This window comes from Lissotriton vulgaris, chromosome 12, assembly GCF_964263255.1.
Source record: "Lissotriton vulgaris chromosome 12, aLisVul1.2, whole genome shotgun sequence".
Taxonomy (NCBI): domain Eukaryota; kingdom Metazoa; phylum Chordata; class Amphibia; order Caudata; family Salamandridae; genus Lissotriton; species Lissotriton vulgaris.
This window is the reverse complement of record NC_141700.1, coordinates 716,889,090-716,909,758: the sequence shown is the minus strand read 5'-3', so window position 1 is coordinate 716,909,758 and position 20,669 is coordinate 716,889,090. Positions and strand designations below refer to the sequence as shown.

The 20,669-nt window shown below is 43.0% G+C and overlaps 1 protein-coding gene across 2 annotated transcripts in view; it reads left to right on the top strand.

Annotated features, from left to right (window-relative positions):
* Positions 1 to 20,669, top strand: part of LOC147678104 (cell adhesion molecule CEACAM3-like) — an 84,374-nt gene that overhangs the window by 25,605 nt on the left and 38,100 nt on the right. For both annotated transcript variants that reach the window (XR_015302479.1, XM_086945963.1), the window contains exons 2-6: positions 5,709 to 5,906; positions 7,987 to 8,147; positions 14,634 to 15,005; positions 16,689 to 16,997; positions 18,444 to 18,545. Coding sequence is in view for 1 of the 2 variants with exons in the window: in XM_086945963.1 (XP_086802089.1) it covers positions 8,105 to 8,147; positions 14,634 to 15,005; positions 16,689 to 16,997; positions 18,444 to 18,545 (826 nt within the window). In the remaining variant the exon portion in view is untranslated. The remainder of the gene's footprint in view (positions 1 to 5,708; positions 5,907 to 7,986; positions 8,148 to 14,633; positions 15,006 to 16,688; positions 16,998 to 18,443; positions 18,546 to 20,669) is intronic.

The window sequence follows — 20,669 nt, the reverse complement described above, 5'->3', positions numbered from 1 at the left end:
TGTTTTTTTAATCCTGTGCACCACTCCACTGCCTCTGGCTAGGGGAGCCTTCTAGAAATTCCATATTCATACATGATACTCAACACCCTATCAAGAATGGAGTACGTCAAAAATGAAGTGTTGCGTATGTTGCAGGTTTTGAATCCAGTGAGGTTGGAATACGAAATTGTGACTAAATAATTGATACATTGGATTTTCACATTACAATTGACCTTTTCACAGGACACACATTAAAAAAAATTTAGACACGCATATACGAACGACTGATTCACAATTTTTTTTTTTTGCCAGCCTCAAGGTTAGAAACCGGATATTCTAAGGGCTGCAGTGGAATGGTCTAACATCATCAATTATAGGGGTGATGGGATGTGGAGAGTGCACGATGACAGTATATTTGTACACAAGCTTTGAGCAAGGATTGTCTGCAGAATTTATCTAAGGATCACAAAGCCATTGATTCTCTTGATAAGTAATGCAGTTTATTAACTCTTGGTTTTAGTGCTGTCCTGGTAGAAGCAAATCTTTGTGTTTTTTTAGGTCGAAGCCTGCGTTGCAGCGCATGCGCTGCTGCAGGCGAGAGTTTTGTAAACAAGAAGGGGCATGAAACCACGCCCCTTCTGCCATTGGCCGGCCTCGCGAAATTGAGGCCTGCCATTGGACAATGCCCCTGTTTTGATGATTTGTCCGCCTGTTCTCCCTCCTTTTTCAGGACTCCGTGACCTGACTTTTGGTGTCGCAAGCCGATTTACAGAAACGCTGCTATGGCAACCAGGAGACAGGTCACTGAGTCCTGAGGGAGGGATTCCGTAGCTGTTCCCGCCCCCTTTTTTTTTTTTTTTTTTTTTTTTGGTCCGTGCGGTTTTTCTCCCATTGTTGCCTCCTTCTCCTTGCTGGAAGGAGGCATTGGATGGACCCTCCTTGTTCTAACTAGCTACTTGTGGCTAACGTGGCTTTGGGCTATGAGTGACACATTCGCCCAGTCCTGGGTTTTTAAACAACAAACCACGCAATATAGGACTTGTAGTTGCGCACTTATCATTTTACTTCTGATCCATTCGCCATCAGTCAAGGACCTAGTCCTTCTCTGGTAGTACTAATCAGAAAACAGCGCATAAACCGTCATGGAAGCATCACGTCTTGCAGCACATGTACTTTACCTCAGAAATAATACGTTTGGCTGTCATGCTAGGAAAGTATTTTGTTGTTTTGTGCGGTATCGAAGCTTTTGTCCCTGCAGTCCCCTCGCTCTCCGGTGGGGGCACTCCCATTCCTCCCCCTACAGCACCCGCACTTCCCGGGACCTCGGAGCTGGCCTGTGTCCCTCCCTCCCCCGAGCTTGCTGCCCCCGTGCCGCGCGCCTCATGATGACTCACCCCGGGAAATGGGTATCCTCTGCATCACTGACCAGGTAGGACGCGCTCGCTGCCCACGCGAGAACTACGCGAGATCGGTGATGCAGCACGGCCTACTACGTCTGTGAGAGGCAGAGAGGGGGCAGATGGGGCCTTGTGCTGAACGGGAGGCCGGAGTAGGCTGTTGAGCAGAGTCCGGAGGAGGAGGGGGTAGACTGAACATTATTGTAGGAGGGGAGGGAACCACAGACGCGGGAAGGGTGCTTTTGCTGCGGGAGCCACAGGCCTTCTCCCCGGTGCAGGAGGATCTCTATCCGGCTCCGATTCTTTGCGAGGTTGTACGGACTGGAAAGGCGACTGTGAACCCCAGGCACATATAGAGAAGCAGCGGGGAGAGGCGCCAGCTGAGCGGGCACCGTGCGGGCTTGGGCCTCGTCGATTGCCCCCATGACGACGAGGACACAAGGGTACAGGAGGCACAGAGGGGTGTATGACATCGCACAGAGGGGGGAGGGGGGAGGGCCGAAGGTCCCTGGGCAGTAGTGGATAGTGCCAGGTACAGGGGTCTTGGGTCTGGTGATAAGGGGGGGTACGTACTGATGATGGAGGAGGCATGTGTCAGCAAAGACGTCTTGGGTCTAGTTATTAATCTCACAACAGGAAGAAACGTAAAGTGAAACGTATTCTCCCTCTTATTTTTCTTTTTCTTTAGCTATGCTTCTGACTTTTTTTGGTTTCTAAACAAGCCTGGATTCGTCCTTCAGCAATGATAAGAATTCCACGTGGGAGGAGACAGAGGGGTGGGGTTGGTATCAGAAGGAGCAGTAACTCACAGTCGGCAGAAAAGTTAGTAGGGACGGAAAGATTTCCTGTAAAACAGCAAGTTCTCCAGACAGGTAAAATCTTAAAATGCTGTATTTTTGAGTAATTTCCTAAAAGGACACCTCAGATTAAATTTTTGCAGAAATAGTTCAGCCTGAATTTATTTTGTTTGCTTTAATGTTTGTCTTAGTTCAGTCTTCTACCCATTTTAGACTTTCAGATCAGAATTTCGTTTCAACATATCTCCTTCAGGTGTAATAAAAATATATATTTTATAATCTTCGCCTGCCAGGGGGTTTGTGCACCTATTTGCTGGGGATGTTTTTTCCCCCGAAACTTGGTATTGAGTTACATGTACATCTCTTTGATCACTTCGGTCATCTATACAAAGTATTGTTTTTTTTGCCCATTCAGGGCTGTATTTTGGTGCAACCTCAACTTCAATATCTAATTGCATTCTAAATACAAAATGCAACAAGCATTGGCATAGCCAAAAGGTCTTGCTTTTGGGATCTTACAAGTATTTAGTTATGCAGCAGAATATCCTTGGTGCAACAACACCAACTCTTGCATGGCTAAACACTTCTAAGGTCCCAAATTCGAGACCTATTGGCTATGCCAATGCTTGTTTTCATTGTGGGCAGGAAAGCTACTGACCTCAGGAGAACAGAAGGTGTGTTCTAGTGAGAGTGTAGGAGGTAAAAGGTCCGGATCTATGAGGTTCTGCACAGGGATTTGGGGATGATGAGGTGGAGGTTTGCTTGTGAATAAGAGGTAGCTAAAAAAGTTTGGAAATTAGGGTGTGTGAGGTTTGACTAATTTGAAGAGTAACATGTGGAACTTTTACAGGGTCTCGTTATGTACTGAGAGACAGCCTGCTGACCGAGGAGGAGTGAACCAGGTGGCTGAGGAGCCCAGTCTCCTTTCTTGTGCTGATAGAGAGTATGTTCCACTTTAGGTACACTTCCTAGCACATGCCCCTCTGTCCTGAGCTAAAGTTTAATCACACCCAGTCCTCACATTCTCCCACCACCTTCACACTACAAAATGTGATGTCTGATCTCACCCTTTTGATTGCATGAATGTTTCCGGGTTTTTGTTCGCCCTCTTAAATAAAATCGAATTTGTCTATGGTGCAATAAAAGGACACCGGCAACTTGGTTTGTTAGGGGAAGTGTTTGGTAATAATTGTGGGGTCTTTGTGTGTTTTGCATTCAGCTGCCTTAGAAAGAAAATCCTTTAATCAAGCAACATCCTGGGATACAAAAGTATGGAATGTGGGAGCACTGCCCTTTCCTGAGCACATTGTGTTAGCAGAGGTAAACTGCGCAGTCAGAGAAGAGTGGTACGAAAAGGAGTCGGGATATGAGGTTTTGGTTGTAAGAGGTGAAATTAAAAGGCATGCATGGCAAAATATTGCATGGCAAAATATTGCATAGTAGATAGTTTTGACAAAGCACCTGTATTTTCATTGCAGTTTATGAAAGTCTATTGCCTTACAAGTCAATAGTGTCTGAATAAAAAAGCTGTAAATTCAACTACTCATTAAATTGGCAGCAAAGTCAAATAAATGGATACAAATGAGCAAATGGTAAACATCGCTGTGTCTTTATGACAGGGTAAGGCAACCAAATAGCATGCACTTTCTAAACAAAAATCCATTAACTAGAAGTTACAATGTTGTGCCAGCAATGTCAATGTATCCAACAACCCACATTGCCTCTCAAACACAAGGTGCATGTCCTGTTGAATCCGCAGCCTAGCAGAAGGACTTGAGGCCCCTTTCTGAAATCCAAATGACAACACAAATGTGAAACTCTAACCCACGAAATGTCATTATTTTGATGGACATCCAAATACAAGCAATAATAAACCGTGAAAACAACATGAAATCCAATGGCCAAAAGGGATTGGTGAAGCCCACTTTTTCTCTGAATTTCTTATTGTGCTTTTATAAAAACTGATGGCATCAGAGCTTCCAGACTGTTAAAGATCGCTTTAGCCAGACCTAAAAAACAGAACCCAAGCAAAACCCAGATTCCAAGCTTATCTGAACAGAGCACTCTCTCTAGACTGACATAAAATATTAGTCGCCAAGAAATGGCAAATTTTAGTTTTGGTTCCCCCTCTCCAATCCCCGGTTTTATACAAAGTGGAAGCACCAACAGCTTTCTGTTAATAACCCTGTGTATCACTGGCCCGACTGGCTATGTCCTACCCTCACAGACACATGCATGAGAGTCACACATACTTTGACCAACTAGTCAGGTCCCAGAGTCAGTCACTATTCATACAGCACTGGTCAGGTGAGGTATCCAATGGACTGATGACACGTGTTGCAGTCAATGGTATTTATATTCTCTTTTAATTTACTTTCTTAAAAGTTAGACCATTGAATAACAATGCACTTCTAAATTCAAATGCAATGTTATTTTTCTGACCGCGTACCAGCATTCTTTATTTTGTAGTGCACACATCTCAAAATTACTACATATCCACTAAAAATCGATATTCTAAATATGTCGAGTTTTCACTGTACATAGCATTTTGTTACTCATATGATTCTTTGAAACTTTTCTATATTTATTCATACGAATCGAGTCTTATTTCTAGCTGCAAAAAAACTTTACATTGTTGCCTAGGTGGAAAGTTTATAAATTTAGTCTTCTACTGTTAAATGTTTTTGCTCCTTTGTTTTTTTGTAGCATGATACTTACCAGGGATCTACTCACATATGGTGAGGAGCAGTGACACATCTCTGGTGAGATGACACCTAGTTTGGGTTTCCATGAATGTTTAGGGTCAATTTGACATACGTAGACTGGCAATATATTCCCAGTACTGAGTGCTCCAGTTGTGTGGCTCAGTAGGATGCCACAGATTTCTCTAGCTGGTCTTTGTGAACTGACCTTCAATGATGATTGGTCAAAGGGGAAAGGTTCTGGGGCGGCTCCTCCGCTAAGGCGGAGGAGCGTCGCCCCCCTACTTCCAATGCAAGCTCATACAAAAAATAAAATAACTTTCCGTTGTTATAATTTTATTTCTTGCATTGAACTTGCAGATGTAGCCAGGTTGTTAGGGCGGGGCTGGGCTCCCTGCATCACAGGGAGGACGTGTGGCGGCTGCTCCTAAGTGCGCATGACTGTTTGTTCAGCCGTCTTGAGCTGACCAAACTGTCATGCGCACTATGGATGTTCTCTACAGGCTGTATTGTATAGCGTTGGTGGAGAACATGCCCAACCTCCCAGTCCCTCTCTGAACACCGCTTCTGTAAACAGCGTTGCGATTGGTCAGGTGATTCTGGGAGGCTGTGTGCTTCCTGCTAGAGGGAGGAAGGAGGAGAGGCGATGGGGGGCGGTATTCGGGTAAGTATTTATTTTTTTATTGCCTCCCCCGTTTGGTACCAGCCGCTACTGAAAGGTAATGCTCTTAAATGTGGTAACTAAGTTTTGACATGTTTTAGAGGCCATAATCTGGTACATGTTAACTCTTTCTTTTTTTTTTTTTCTTTTCTCGAACCTTATCTTGGAGTAGTTTTATAGAGTGTTTCCCTGGCATGAAGCTGTTCGGAGGAAATCACCAAAACCTTCCATCCCAAGAGGTAGGAGTTGATCGATTGGGAAATAGACCAGATTTGGCTTCTCCACAGAACAAGCGAAGATTCAGGAAGAACACACGTGGTAGCAGCCTGCAAAGGAAGGCGTCTGAAAAGGCTCCTGCACCAAAAAAAAGGTGAGCATATACCGCCCCCCTCAGGAATTTTGCCTCCCCTGATTTTAGGGGTGTGGCTATTATTTCTGAGGAAATGATGCAACATATTACTAATTACCTGCACCGACATATTTACACCAAAAGGGGGCAATAGTGTCCTAAATGGTGGGATGTCATCTTTACCGCCTAAGTCACTCCAATGTGCTCATGTTGTAATACCCCATGCTTGACTGTCTTGACATGAAGGTGTGTGCTTTTGAACGTTTGATAGAAGCAAATATTCTCTATTGCCCATATTAAAATGTATTTATATTTCTTTTTTAAAGATTCACAGAAACGAAAATATAATCATATATAGAAAGTAAACTATGTCGACATTTCTTTGTTTTGCATTTTATTTTCTCTTTTTGAAAAAGTACCACTAGATCTTGAAGCAGCCTAAGCGTGCTTTAAGGGGCTCCGGTGAAAGAATAAAGATTGATTGGGGATTTACAAGCAGGACAAGAAATCAGGCAGCGGTTCGGTACGGGGAGTCGGGGCTACACTACATCCCCAGGTCTCGAACTGGGAGAAATCCGCTGTGGGGCAAATAGCAGTCGGAGGGTGGTCCATAGGGTACAACCTTGGTTGTTGAACGCCAGACCCGCCTAATGCATGCGTCACCGGCAGCTGGAAATTCTGTGCTTGGAATATGATCTTAAGTGTCATTGGTCAATTGGCAGGATCACAGTGCCTTTTAGAGAATGACTGGCCCGTGCCTCTGAAGGGAATTGTGGCCAAGGCATATGTCCTTCAACTCCACAGGGTGCCAAGCCAGGCATCTGTAATTCTATGATCAGACTAGAGGACCACCTCTATTCTGTCCTATTTGGACAAGAAAATCATAAAATATGTCTGTTCATTAGATGGACAATCATCAATGGTGATTCATGTAATAAACTTGAGACTCTACAACCAACAACAAAAAACAGAAGTGTGTTATTTTGCGTACATCTTTAGAATGGTTTCATCTGAAGTATTCAGTTTTGTAGGACACATCTGGAGAGCTGTGGCCAATCCTGTTGATCGGTGTTGTGTGCAGTTTCCGGCACCACGTGTCGGGCGTGTTTTTGTTGCAGAGGCCAGATAATGAGTCAATAATAGAGACCTGAATTTTTGTGTCCAGTTGTGAAGGACCCATTTGGATCATTGTGTCCGGGTCTGGAGGCCCCAACCTGACTTGTGTCCGGAAAGCCAACTGGTTTAATGTAAGAGGGATGAAACATTTAAATGGTTGTCAAAGTTGAGGTTGTACCCAAAGGGTAGGATGTGCGGGGTCATTAACAGGCTATTGCCAGCTTCAGTTTGCTGAAGACTGGACACTGGAATACTGTGTACCATTCAGGAAGCAACATCTGGAGTATTATTCTGGAGGCCAGCGGAATGAATATGCCAACGAACAGCTGAGCTGGGCAGCATTCTTGCCCCAGTTCTTTTTTTTTTTTTTTTTTTTTTTTTTTTTTTTTCTTTGTAGGGAAATCCACAGTATTCAAAATAAAAGGGTGGGAGGGAAGAGCGTTCATCCCGCACTTCCCTGTGCTGAAGATATTGTGCTGTTAGACCTAACCGAATCTCAGTCCCAAGGTCTTTGGGTGAGTAGTGGAGGATCTGTGCAGATATGGTGCCTATTCTAACAGTACCAAGTTGATGGTGGCAAATGGCATTGAGCAGAAGGGTGCAGGAAGGTATTTCGGATAAACCTGGAGCAAATGGAGGAATGTCGAATAAACTTCCTGGCCAATGGTTTTATAGCGCCTCTCAAGGCAACACATCGATTACAGATTGCCTCATAGTATGATGGGCTTAGAGTCCGGGTGTTATGATTGAGTTAGAGTTCTGGTGTTGCTTATTGGTCTCAGAGAGTGGGAGAATCCCCTTTCCCACGAAAGCATAAGTATTACTAGAAGATGTAAGATCAAATATTGATACACCCGATTTGATCTCGCATCTTCTAGTAATACCATCACAGATTGTACTTGCAGTGATCTATTAGTCTCTTGAGTAGATGTAATGTTTGGAAAAGACACACCATAAACATTAATGTTGTTCTTCTATGTTTAAGGACCAGGTGTTGGAGTGTTGAGGACACTGGAGACCAGGATTTTCCCCGCAACTTAAAGTAATTGGAGAGCTGTTTATTGGTGGAAGACAAGTATTTGGAGCTGTTTTTCATTGAAACAATGCTGTGGATATTGATTTTCGATCTTTTTTCAGCAGCACAAGGTAAACTACTATTCACTCCCACCAATCACATGCGCACAGCATACACAAGGGACTCCTAATGATTTCCCTACACAAAATCCTTGTTTGTGATATAGGCTCTATCAAGACCAGGATTGTCTGTCAGGAGCATTTTGAATAGGGTCATAACTCAATTTGTTTTCACGCTCCTCTGTAATTATGGCAATATATTCGATTTTAGTGTTGAACATTCGGATGATTTAAGTGCCCTTTCTTGTACAAGCTCTATAACAATTTTACTTTACGGGTAGCCGAAGAGTGGTGCTCCTTTTTCAGTTATTCTTCTATTTTTCACTTACAGCCATGTATATTTAAATAAATATCCTAACTAGATCAAACACCCATTCCATCTCATCTAAATAGGCTATTGATTAATTACTCCTGACATTTGTAACCATTGCTAACATTTTTTCCATTCTTTTATATAAAAAATATTTTCAGATATATAATACTTATCTGAAAGCCCTGCCTAAATCCTAGTGCATAACATGTACCATTTAAAAAAACAAACTAAAATAACATTGAATAAAATGCTAACCACCTCTTGCACAACTACTGTTGTAGCTTCAGACCACGCTGCAGCACGGAAACCTCTACCTTACACATCATTGAAAATGCCCTCTTGACCACTTATGACGACGACCCCTGCCTCCTGATATTTTTGGATCTTTCTTCTGCCTTCAACATAGTCAACCATCTCACCTCTCGAATGGGATTCACCGGCAGTGTCCTCCACTAGTTTTCCTGCTAGCTTTTTAACCAGCACAGTTATGTTCAAATGGGCAGGTATAGAGTCCCCGAGGACTCCATACACTGTCTCCTGTCCTGTTCAACCTATACTTGGAGCCGCTTGGTGCTCTGCTCACAGATGACCACATCAGGTTTCACCAATATGCCAGTCATACACAAGTCTACTTGAAAGTCTCCTCTGCATCATACATCCAATGCCGCAAATACTGCTTGCACATCATCCAGACCTGAATGTCCTGCACCTACCTGGAGCTAAACCAAGACATAATTTTTGTCATTTGCCTAGACCAACAAACAAGATGCAGTACAAACTTCGGGGAAGAGCATGAACTTTGAAGGCCTCAAACCCTACCTTTCATTGAATGGCAAGCCACTTAGATTTACCATAGACATCAACCTCCCCCTCACATAACATATTACCTACAAAACAAAGACTGACTGGTACCATTTCTCTCTTCTAAAGCAAGTCAAGATGTTTCTTCCAAAAAGTGACTTTAAAACTGCAGTTCAAGCCCTTACACTCTCACATCTGGATGGCGGTAATGGCATACACCATGGCCTCCAGGACACCACAATGGCACACATTAGGGGCATCCTACATGCTGCAGCACGTCCCATTCAGGGCCTGAAGAAATATACGATCATTCCACTCCCATTCTGAATGAGCTTCATTGCCTGCCTTTGCTGAACTGCACCATCTTCTAAACAGCTGAACAATTTACTAAGCCATCACGACCAGCAGCCCACTTACCTTGCAGACAAGCCCACCTTCCTGGTGGATCTTGGCACATCCACAGCCAGGACACCATCAGACTTCATATTAAGAAGTGTATGAGAAAAAACACAGCAGGTCTTTTCCATCTATGCACCCAGGATCTGGAACAACACCCCTCCACCCCCACCCTTTTGTTCCCCTCTGTATCTATCAGGACTGCCACTGCACTGCTCCAAGTTAGGTAACAGTTGAACACCCACCTCTTGCAAAGAACACTACTTCTAAAGGCATTTTCCCTCCTCAACCCAGCTCCATCTCCTCTTACCTTTTTACCCATGTAAGCATCCCTCTGCCTTTTGGCTAGGTTTGTGCGGTGTAAATACCATGTGGACATTCTTGACTTTCAATGTAAATTTTGTTAACATTTCATATGAACAATTCTACTTCAGCTGTGAGAGGATCTGTCCATTCTAGTTGTAGAAAGGCAGCATCCCAAAGCACACTCTGCTTCACCTTCAGAGAGAGGATCAATTTTAATCTCCGGCCTTATTACATTTTCGTCTAGTAGTGCTTACGCTTTAGCAGTGTTTCTATTCAAGTTCTTGGGTAAACATTTGAATATACTTCTAGATCCATATACGTCTACTAATACTAGCCTGGAAATCATGATAACATTTTGCAGGATTACTGTTTGGCAGAAAGAAAAAATAGGGAAAGATATAATTTTCATCACATTCATTTTCCCATTCAAAAAAGAGATTCCTGCTCCAACTCTCTATGTTCTTTCTTCTCTGTCTTTAAAATGGCGTGAAGCTTGCCTCTTGTAACTGCTCATATGGATGTGTCTCATCCCACAACATTTAAAGCATCAACCCACATCTATTTTTTTATTTAGTAAAACAGTATCCTGCTGCTTCATGAAAGTCAAAAAACCTCTTTTGTGCTCAGGTATATAGCAGGACCTTGTCGGTGTATTACCCAATGTTACTCCTAAACCAAAGCCCTTTACATCCTTATTAATGTTTTGGCTTACAACATGTTCTCAAAATACACGTAACTTTAGTTATAAAAAAACCTTCTGAGATGCCAAGTTTTACAGCAATTCAAGAGTTTGGATGTTACTATGGAGTGTGAGTAACCTTTATAAGGTTCTTTCGATATGTAAAACTTAATTAAATACCTCCAAAACCCCCTAGAAAAAATCTCCAACATATGAAAACTCATTTGCTTGAAGACTTTAGTTTGAGGGAGTCAGAGCAAATTTCACAGAACCCACAGATATGCCCTAATTGGTCCACCGTAATAATCAGTGTGAGAAATTGGGCTAACAATTAAGAAGGGGGTTACCCTCACCAATGTAATATGGTTATGTCCATATACAGTTTTGAGAGGATTTCAGCTCAACTCCTGGTAGCTATGGCATAGGCGGCAGCCAGTCCCTAGAAACATGTGTGTTAATTTCAAGAAGAACGTAGAATTTAAAATTAAAAAACCCAACACAATAAAATTCTCAAACCAATTTTCAAAAAATAGAAACAAATTTAATTGAACACAAAGATCATTAAAATTTGTTAAGGGAAACTGGAGAAATGATTTACGTTTGAAGGCAAAAAGTGGCTAGAAATATTAAAGTGCCATTCTAATACAGTTTGTGGTTGACTGAGACCAAGACACCATTTCAGGTTAATCATAATGGAAAGTGAATGCATCAAGTGGGCTGTACCAGGGAAAGTGTTTTCAAAATATACCTGCTGGCCACAGCCCAAAGTTGTTTAAGGTTATGGTTGCAGTGGTCCATTAAAGCCAGATACGCAATCTTCGAGCTCCCGCTGAAGCTACTGGCTTTGGTGCCAAAAAGTCCAAGCGAAACAAAGCTGGATTTCTTGGCTGCTAGGTTGCATTGCTAGTCTGACATATTTGCTACCAGGCTCCAGTCGAAGTTTTTAATTTAAATGTAATTACTTTTTTGCAAGTCAAATCCTCCTATGGGTAATGCATGAAGCTGTAGTTGGGCAGTGCTCCACATACCTTTACTGCAAGGTCCAGTCGAACCTGTTTTCGAAGTGGCATATAGTTTAGAGGGATTAACATGCATTTCTTACTTGACTAGATTCTGATCGTCCTGGGAAAGCTTCAACACCTTGTCCCTTTCTTTGTAGGTGGGAAAAAGTAAACTAAGTCCTACTTCTTTCCAACTGCTGCAAATTTTTCTTTTGGTTGGTCCTTCATCCCCTAGGTCCACAGCGCAAGCTTCTAGGCATGCGATCTCTTTTCAAGCCATGTCTACTGCTAGTTCCAGGCATCTGTAGTCAGCTGAGACATCTTGTAATCAAGAGTCCTTCTACCTTTTCTGTCCCCGAAGCAAGCAAACAGGAGGCTAGCCAGTTAATCCTTCTCGAGCAATTCCCATTCCTCAGTGACAGCAGAAGTCCATAGTCTTGTCTCCAGCAGTAGTCAGAAGAAATCCTTCTTCCAGCTAGATCTTCCTCTATGGGTAGAGTCTTCCCCAGGTCCAGAAATTTTCTGAGTTGGTTGTGGTTGAGTGGGCTGGTTTATCCTTTGCAGTAGCCAGTGACTGGAGAAATGATGCCATCCAATTCTAAGTATTTTCTCGCTGTAACCTTCCGTCATGCCCCTCCGTCTAGCCTCCTTTTGCGCCTCTTCCTCTTGAACAGCCGGTGTAGTGTCAGAGTTTCATAACTATGTTCAACTGAAGATAGCCTGTTTGAAGGCCAGTTATAGGCAAATGACATGCTATCCTTTGCACACTGATCCAGGAGGGCACATCTTATTCCCCTCTGGCTTTTTGAGCATTCCCACAAGGTAAGACATTTGAGGTACAAACTATTTGTGGCTCCCAAATTGTATGGGGAAATATACATATCAGAAAGGTGGTAGGAAATATGCAGATGGTCTGGTTACTCATTTTAAGTATAGTGTAGGAAATAAGAGCACTTCTTTGTCATTTTATTAATAAAATGTACATAAACAGTCCATAGAGCAATCATTTGCGTATATCACAATCTACTGTGTCCTCAGGTAACGAAAAGTGGCTAATACACAGTACAATTTAAATGCAATAATTCTGACCTCAAATGTCCTGAGAAATAAAACTTTTATTCACAAATGGCGACAGTTTGATTTGGGGAAGGAGGGGGTTGTCAATCACATGAAAACTTTTAGTATATCAATGGGTTTGTCTCCAAATGGCTGGTTGTCATTTTGATCAAGTACTCAGTACACAACAGATCTGCCTCACATGCCCATATATCCCAGGCACCCTCCATTTATGCCCATCATATTTTAATGGTAAACACGAAATGTCACCTAATACCAGGATGTCCATCACAAGGAATGTCTGGGCACCATATGCCAGGGATCACCACTACTGTTTTAGCAGTAGCCGCAATAGTTGTTAGTATGTTGACAGTATGCCTGGTGTGGTGCAGTAGTGGGGCGGGGAACATGGGGAAGGAAGGGAGAAAAATAAAATAAAAAAAGATCACTTACCGGCCGGCTGGCAGGCCAGTGCTTCTCCTCCATACTCTACCTCATCTTCCTGTCTTCTGTTCCAATAGGAAGCAGGATAGGCTCCCCTAAGCCAATCACAACTCTGCAATGCAGCATAGTGATTGGTCTAAGCGCCGTGGTTCGATGCTCAGATGCCGAATGAGAGCCTGGGGATGTTCTCCACCGAGGCTGTAATGCAGCCTGGGTGGAGAGCATGCAAAGTGCGCATTAATGTTTGGCTGGCCCCAGAGGACCGGCCAAACATTCATATGCACGTATGAGGGTGCCAACACTCCTTGCCCCTGTGCAGCCTAGCCTCACCCCACAAAACTGCCACAGCACAGAAAAATAAAATGACAATAACATTGTGTTATTATCAATTTCTTTTTTGTCGTGCTGAAAGGCTGTGGGGCGGTGCTCCTGGTGTTCAGTTTATGCCGAAACCACCATTCAACACGGTTGGCAACTTGATGCCTTTGGGTCCAACAACATACAAATTAGGGCCGGACCTTTACAATGCTTAAAATTGCCACAATAAACTAAGGAGGACCATATTATTTCAGCCACCACAGGGCACGGAATTCACACAAAATGCACAGAATGTTAGCATAACAATTATCCTCTGATTCCTTCTTGCTTCCTCTTTTTGCTTATTCTTTCATTTAATCTCCCTCGTTATTCTTTTTGTGTACTTCTTTATATTCTTCTCCTTTCCTTCTTTATCTTTCTGGTGCCCAAGTCCTCATTTCTTTTCATCTTTTGCCTCGGTTGCTTTGACTCCTAATTTTTTTTCTTACCTGGTTGTCTTTTGCTTTTTTATTTTTCCTTTTCTTTTTCTTCAATACTCTTTACTTTCTTTCCCTAATTTATTTTTCCACCCTCTTCTTTAATTCTCCTTTTATTGCAGCCTTTCTCCAACTCTGCTTTCTTTTTATTCTTTCTTTTCTTTAATTCTCCTTTGTTAACCCTCGTTTCATGAATCCTCTGCTCTTTACTTTCTTTTTGCCCTTTCTTTAATTCTTGGTTTCTTTCTTTCATCTGTCGTTTACTCCATTCATTCTTTTCTCTTTCTTTCTTTTGTCTGTCCTTTAGTCCTGTCGTTCTTTTTGCCATTCCATTCTTCTTGGTTTTGCTGTAATTATTTTATTTCTTTAACTCACCTTTCATTTCATCGTTTCTTTCACTCTTCCTTTTTGTTTGTCCTTTCATTAGTTCTCCTTTTCTTTAATTCTCCTTGGGTTTGTTTGTTCATCTTTTCTTTCTCTTCCCATTTTAATTTTTCTTACTGTCACTCTGTTACTGCCTTTGGCCCCTTTGGAAACCTTCAGCCTCAACACTGAGCTCTGTCATGCTACTGTAATAGTTTTTTATGAGCTACTTTCTGCAGATAGAGACGGCTACAGTAGCTCTGGTGGAGAACCTTAATGCTAGGTCATTGGTGCTCAGTGTGACACAGATAGCAGCCTCTGACTTTTGTTCCATTTTGTTTCCAGGGGTTTTTATTTGCACTATGCAGAGGCTGACTGTGGTGAGCTCCTGTGGTGATACTGTCATACTACCATGTAACTTCGCGTGGAAGGGACCCCCACCAACAAGCACGTATGAGTTGGTCTGGCAGGTAAGACAACGGGGAGTTGACTATGTGGTCCACGATGATGACCTGCAGACCCCGGCCAACCAGCAGCAGAACAGTATGTTTACCAATAGGACGTCTGTGTTAGAGGGCTGGTCCAATCATGGCAACGCTACCCTGCAGATCACGGATGTCACTGAAAGGGACAACGGACTGTATACATGTGACCTACTAACCACAGAGCCATTCGCCAGAAAGATCTGCACAGAGGTGCAGCTCACCGTGAATACAGGTAGGAGTGAGAAGCATATACACTGCATGCACTTAATTGAGTAAAGCATTGCTATGAGTAATCGGATAGGCGGGGTTACAGTGAATATTCAATATTGTGGCTGTGAAGCCAGCTTGGAACTGGTGACTAACAGGGTGTGGTTGGTTAAAGAAAGCACATGTCTGTTGAAAGAAGAAACGTGAGCACTGAATCTTGGTGGCGGCCATAACTGTCAGAATAAGGGATGAGATAAACAAAGAACTTTGCTACCCAACAGAAGAATGTGGGTATGTCAAAGTGCCTAGAGACAAACGCCTAGACTTTAGGGCACCGTCTTTTTCTTACGTTTAGTGGGTAAGTCAGGGAACCCTACATAGGGAGTATGATTACTCTAGCTAGATAGCGATACATGGTACCCACTTCCAAACAGAAAGATTTGAATTAGAAATAGCACGATCATTTTAAAAAGAAATGCATCTGAATGTTTTTATTACATTGCTACAAGGAATCACATAGGTTAAGAGTATGGTGAAATGTAGAGGGAGTCTTAGGAGGCTGTGAGCAGAGCTAAGGCATTGGTAGGTGAGAACAGAGCTCTCACAGTGAAACCCTTGCACATGTAATAAAAAAAACGATATATTGGCTGATTTGTTGGACTTCATCGAGATGGAATGCTTGTGTAAACTGACCACGAATGAGCCCTGATGTGTATAGTTTGTGCTATGCATTTGCGGTATAGGTAGAGATGACGCACCTTCTTAGTTGACACCAAAGGATTGAAATTTTATTCCAAACTCTTCCAGGAAGGAAATCAACCAGGTAACAAATATAAGTGGAAATCGTGAGGCCCTGGGAGTACACAAAAATATCTTAGGCTATTAAGAATAATCCAAAAGATGTAGCTTCCCAGGTTTACTTACTCACAGGGACTGAACACGGAGAAGTGATTCCAGGAGACCAGAGAAATGTGTACCCTTTCCACAGCCCTAGAACTTAATGTAAACTGAACACTTGTAAACCTATCAGCTTACTTCAAGTTACAGAGCTTTGAGTACTTACTACTGGCATAATAGACTCTGGAATATCATGTGGGGACCAGAAAGAGTGTACTACATCAGGGTGACCAGGGCCTTCCCTGGAAACAAGCTCTAGAATTCTTGCTGGGGTAGAAGATCCAGCTCTGTAACCCTCTGCAAGGAAAGGAAACAGCATGGGTTATAAAAATGCACAGGGGAACATTCATTTTGCAGTTAAAGGAAAGCTGCAGTACAAAAAGGATGATCTGAGACTGAAGGTATAGTGAGGGGAGATTGAAGCATGAGACAGAGCTTTGATGTATTAAAGATCTAACCGTGTGCATGGTTGAGGCAAAAAGAGAGTCAGAAATCCTGGGCCAGATATAAAGGATCCTTGCTGCCAGCAAGAGGGCAGATGGAGACAGTAGGGTCTCCAGTTTTTTAGCTGGGTTTATAAAAGGCAGGTAGTGGCCTAGTTCTTTCATTGCTTTAGTGCCATCTCTTGGATGCCAGGGGAACTCTCTGTTGCTCAGTATTGCCATGATGTATGGTGAGATACTAACACCGGTTACTGCTCTGTGTGCATGCCATCTTAGCAGCAGTGTTTGGTACTACTAGAACTATTCTGATATCGTTCTTACCTACTGTGCATTGTTCAGCTCTCCAAATTGTCTGCTCCTCTATTTAGATTCTCTCATCTGTGGCACAAACAAGTCACTGGCCATCGCTTCTGGAGAGTCTGTCCAGCTCCCATGCCTCCGGCGACCCATGTGCTGCCTGCCACCCAACAAGAGAGAAATACACTGGCGATTCACAGCTAGCAATTCCAAGACTGAGCAGAAGCTCCCAGGCCTGGCCAATGCTGAAGACGGAAGAATTACAGTCAAGGCGAATGGCACCTTGATCCTTCAGAAGGTTTCTTCAAGTGACTCGGGAACTTACTGCTGCTATCTGAAAGGCCCAGAGATGTGTTCTGGATTCCATCTCCATGTCTTCGGTGAGCCGTGCGTGATCCAGTCACAAGCTGTCTACATTTTCCCTTCTTTGTTTGAAAGGCACTTCCTTCTTGATCTACTTCTCTATCCTTTCAAGGTAATCACTCTCCTCTTTCTGTTCCAGTCCAATTAAAGCAATCCTTGATAGTCTTACCTTCACTCTCTCCTTGGATAATTGATTCCAGGTTCTTGCACCTAACTTTTCAGTTTCTGTTCTATCTTCTCTTTTCTTACGCAATGAATTGCTCTCTCTTGGGAAAAGGTCTGCTCCTACAGTGTTACACCCTAGGAGCTTGTGAACGTCTCTAGCATGGTCCACTCTCCTGCCTTGTCCACAGTGGGCCTACTTAGGCCTTGATGTCTCCCCTTATTTAGAAGAGAGAAGTAGACCATTTGAACCCCAGCTTCCTCCTGTTACAGAGAAGTACACCAAAGCATCAATAGGAATACTGGGTAATCTACTAATTGCACTCCGCCTCATCCCATATGTTGGTTAGCAGTAAGGGCAAGAGGCTGTGGTGGTTCAGTAGTCAGCACTATGAGTGAATGGATTTGGAGCCAGTTATGTCATGACATTTGGTGCTTCAGACAAGGAGGTGCTTAGAAGCATACAAGCGCTGCCATTTAAGAGGTGACTGAGATGGTTGAGCTGATTCGTTCATACACGGTCAGGCATCTAGTGGATCCAACTACGACAGCGGGACCACGAGAATAGCCGTCAAGCTGATTGTATGGTTATTTTTTTATATTTTTTTTAATTCTCACATTAGCAGAGTGAAATATACATTTTGGTCCTGAGGAATGCCTCCCTACTGGCAGAAATATTTTGACCTTATATTATAGGGTAATATCCATAATCCCTATTCACTTAACAAATTGAATCCCATACATTGGGGGCACTAGTATAAAAGACAATTTTTGCCCACCAGGAGATAGTTTTATTTACACTTTTTGCACTTACATGTGCATTCTGTCCCTCGCTCCTAAACATCAATAGTGCTCATCTCTTTCTAAAACGCATCTACTCCGCCCCTTTTGGAGAGCTGTAGCCCACACTGGGTTCCTTGCGGTCCTGGTGTGAGGAGGGAACCCTATGATGAAGCATGTCACCTTTGGTAAGTGAGGATTATTCTCCTAACAGAGCAGTGCCCCCTATTGATTTTGTTCTTTTTTGTTTTACACATTCCCCCTTCGTACATGGTGTGTGGGACTATTCATTCATGAGCAGTACGGGTATTTGGGTGGCACAGTGCTCCCATTACACCCTGTTTTGTGTGAGTTCATGACATTTGGTGCAACAACCTTGAGAGTAGGAGCAAGACTGCTGATGCAGAAATACTTTTGCCAGAGAAAGTAGAGCAAAAGTTGCAAAGTTCTGGTCTTATTTCCATTATTCAAGGTCGACACCATACTTTAACCACGGTTCTCTTTCTTCACCATTCTTCTAGATGTGGCAACAGAAGACCTTGGTCCAACGTCTACGCTGGAGACTAATCCTGTGGCAGTAGCACTTCCAATAATCATGATATTGGGCTTGGGCGTGGGTGTGGGTAAGTGATATATTATCCGTGGAAAGAATGAAACATTGCTGTTGTGTAAACATTATTTTCCAGAGTGTGCTTGTTCCATTGGTGCACATAATTTTGTATATTACCTCTGTGTTACGTAAGGAGAGCCAAGGCAACTTGACAATACGGCTCCTTAAAAAAATGTATTTATTGATAGCCCAACATTGTTTAAGGAAACATGTGAACAAGGCATTTTTGCATCACTGGAGCTACAGATGTATAGATATATCAGAGTCTACTGAAAGCAGAAGGAGGTATTTGAGAGAACAGAAATTCTAGCTGGAAATTGAAGTGAGGTGGGGAGAGTCTTGTGTGACTACATGGAATATTCCAATGCCGAAGAACCACAGTAACAAGGCAGTAACTGTCCTGTCTCCAGCACTACAGCTCCTTGCTCACAAGTAAATTAAAGTCAAGCATACTTGAGGCTTGATCATAACACTTCCTCTGAGTGGTGTGAATTACTCCTGGAAATTCAAGTTTGGTTTACTTACAGAAAATTGTTACTGAATTAGGGACCTTGAAACCATTCATCTAATTGGAGTAAAAGGGGTTAAGTCAGTGGTGAGGCAGTGAGGACATGTAGCATGCATGCATACTTCAAGGCCCCGCATGGATAATGAAAGGAGGGGAGGGTGGCTAGAGGTTGACAATCTACCCACCCTTGTCTTTGCTGAAATCTGCCTCCGAGTTCACTTCACCCACAAAGTCATTGCGACCTACCGCAAACCTATGCACTGTCCGTGCGGTCTCATGAGCCCCACCGTTTCATGTCTTGTTCGCAGCCCTGGCAGTTGCAATCTAGTCTCTGCCTGGCCAAGCCATGCAAATTGAGCATCGTCATATGACGTAAAAACAAACATTGACAAAACTAAATTCCTTAGGCTTTTACATAGTGAAAACAATATATCGTAGTCTCGAATATGCACAACATCTACAGTATAGGTGGCCGCAGTGCAATCACATGCGCGCACACACACAGAAAGTACATGCACATGACTAGTACTCAATGGAAAGGTGCAGTTAACCACACATGAGCGCGCACACACGCACACACACACACATTAACCCTCATACAGTGTAGGCAGCAGCAGGACAATCTCCCCACACACAATGACCGGTACAACTACATTCGTAGAAGTTAAGAGTCCAGTATGTGGTTCCTTGACCCTTACGTATAAGGGGCTTCTCCAATTTGATGGCATTGAGAGACCATCTGCCACGCTGTTTCTCCATCTTCAACTTTCTTGCTTCAACGTTTTCAAAATGAGTACGTCATTCAGACCATTAGAATATAGTGTGTAATAAAACCGATAAATGTGTTAAAACCCTGACCTATTGAGGTGTGAACTGTTTGTAGTATCCAGTACTGCTGTTTTACATTTAAAATATCTTTGAATGAAAAGCGTTGTGTCCATTCAAGTTAATTTGTGAGAGCTCTGACCTTGAGTATAAAGGAACTGTTTCTAAGAACCACTGGTACAACGAGCAAATGTCGGTGTGTGTCGAAACTAGCCCTGGTATGTCTGGAGCCTGTGGTCCAGATGATTGCCACTTCTGAGGAACACAGGGTTGATGTTCTATCCAGAGAGATTGCTAATGCTGTATTTATTTTTCTGCAAGTTCTAAAGAGAGACTTGTTGTAACACCTTATTATAAAATTATGTTATTTGATTTAAAGATCTCACACTGATGATCCACGGACTGATGTCATTTCCACTTCCTGTGATATTAAGGTTCGAGGTTGCATGATGTTGTTCCTCTCAGGGTGAAGGAGCATGGAGCCTGGCTCTCCCTCTCCAAGCTGCCCTGAAAGGTTAATTGCAATGCCTATCATTGGCACCAGAGGGTGCTCTATTTCAGGCAGCATAGTTGAGAAAACTCTTTGCTGGCTGATCCGAAGATCATTTCCTGTGAAGAAGCTCCAGGGGTACAGAGTCAGGCAATCTTTTTAAGGGCAAGACTTAATAGCAGGAGGGCAGTTCATGGTTTGTAGGCTCTTCAGGAAACATACATGTTAAATAGCAGTTAACGCACTGTTGGTGTAATGCTCTAAGCTTGCGCATTTTAGTCCAGAGCACTGCATGGTACACCTCAAAACATTCT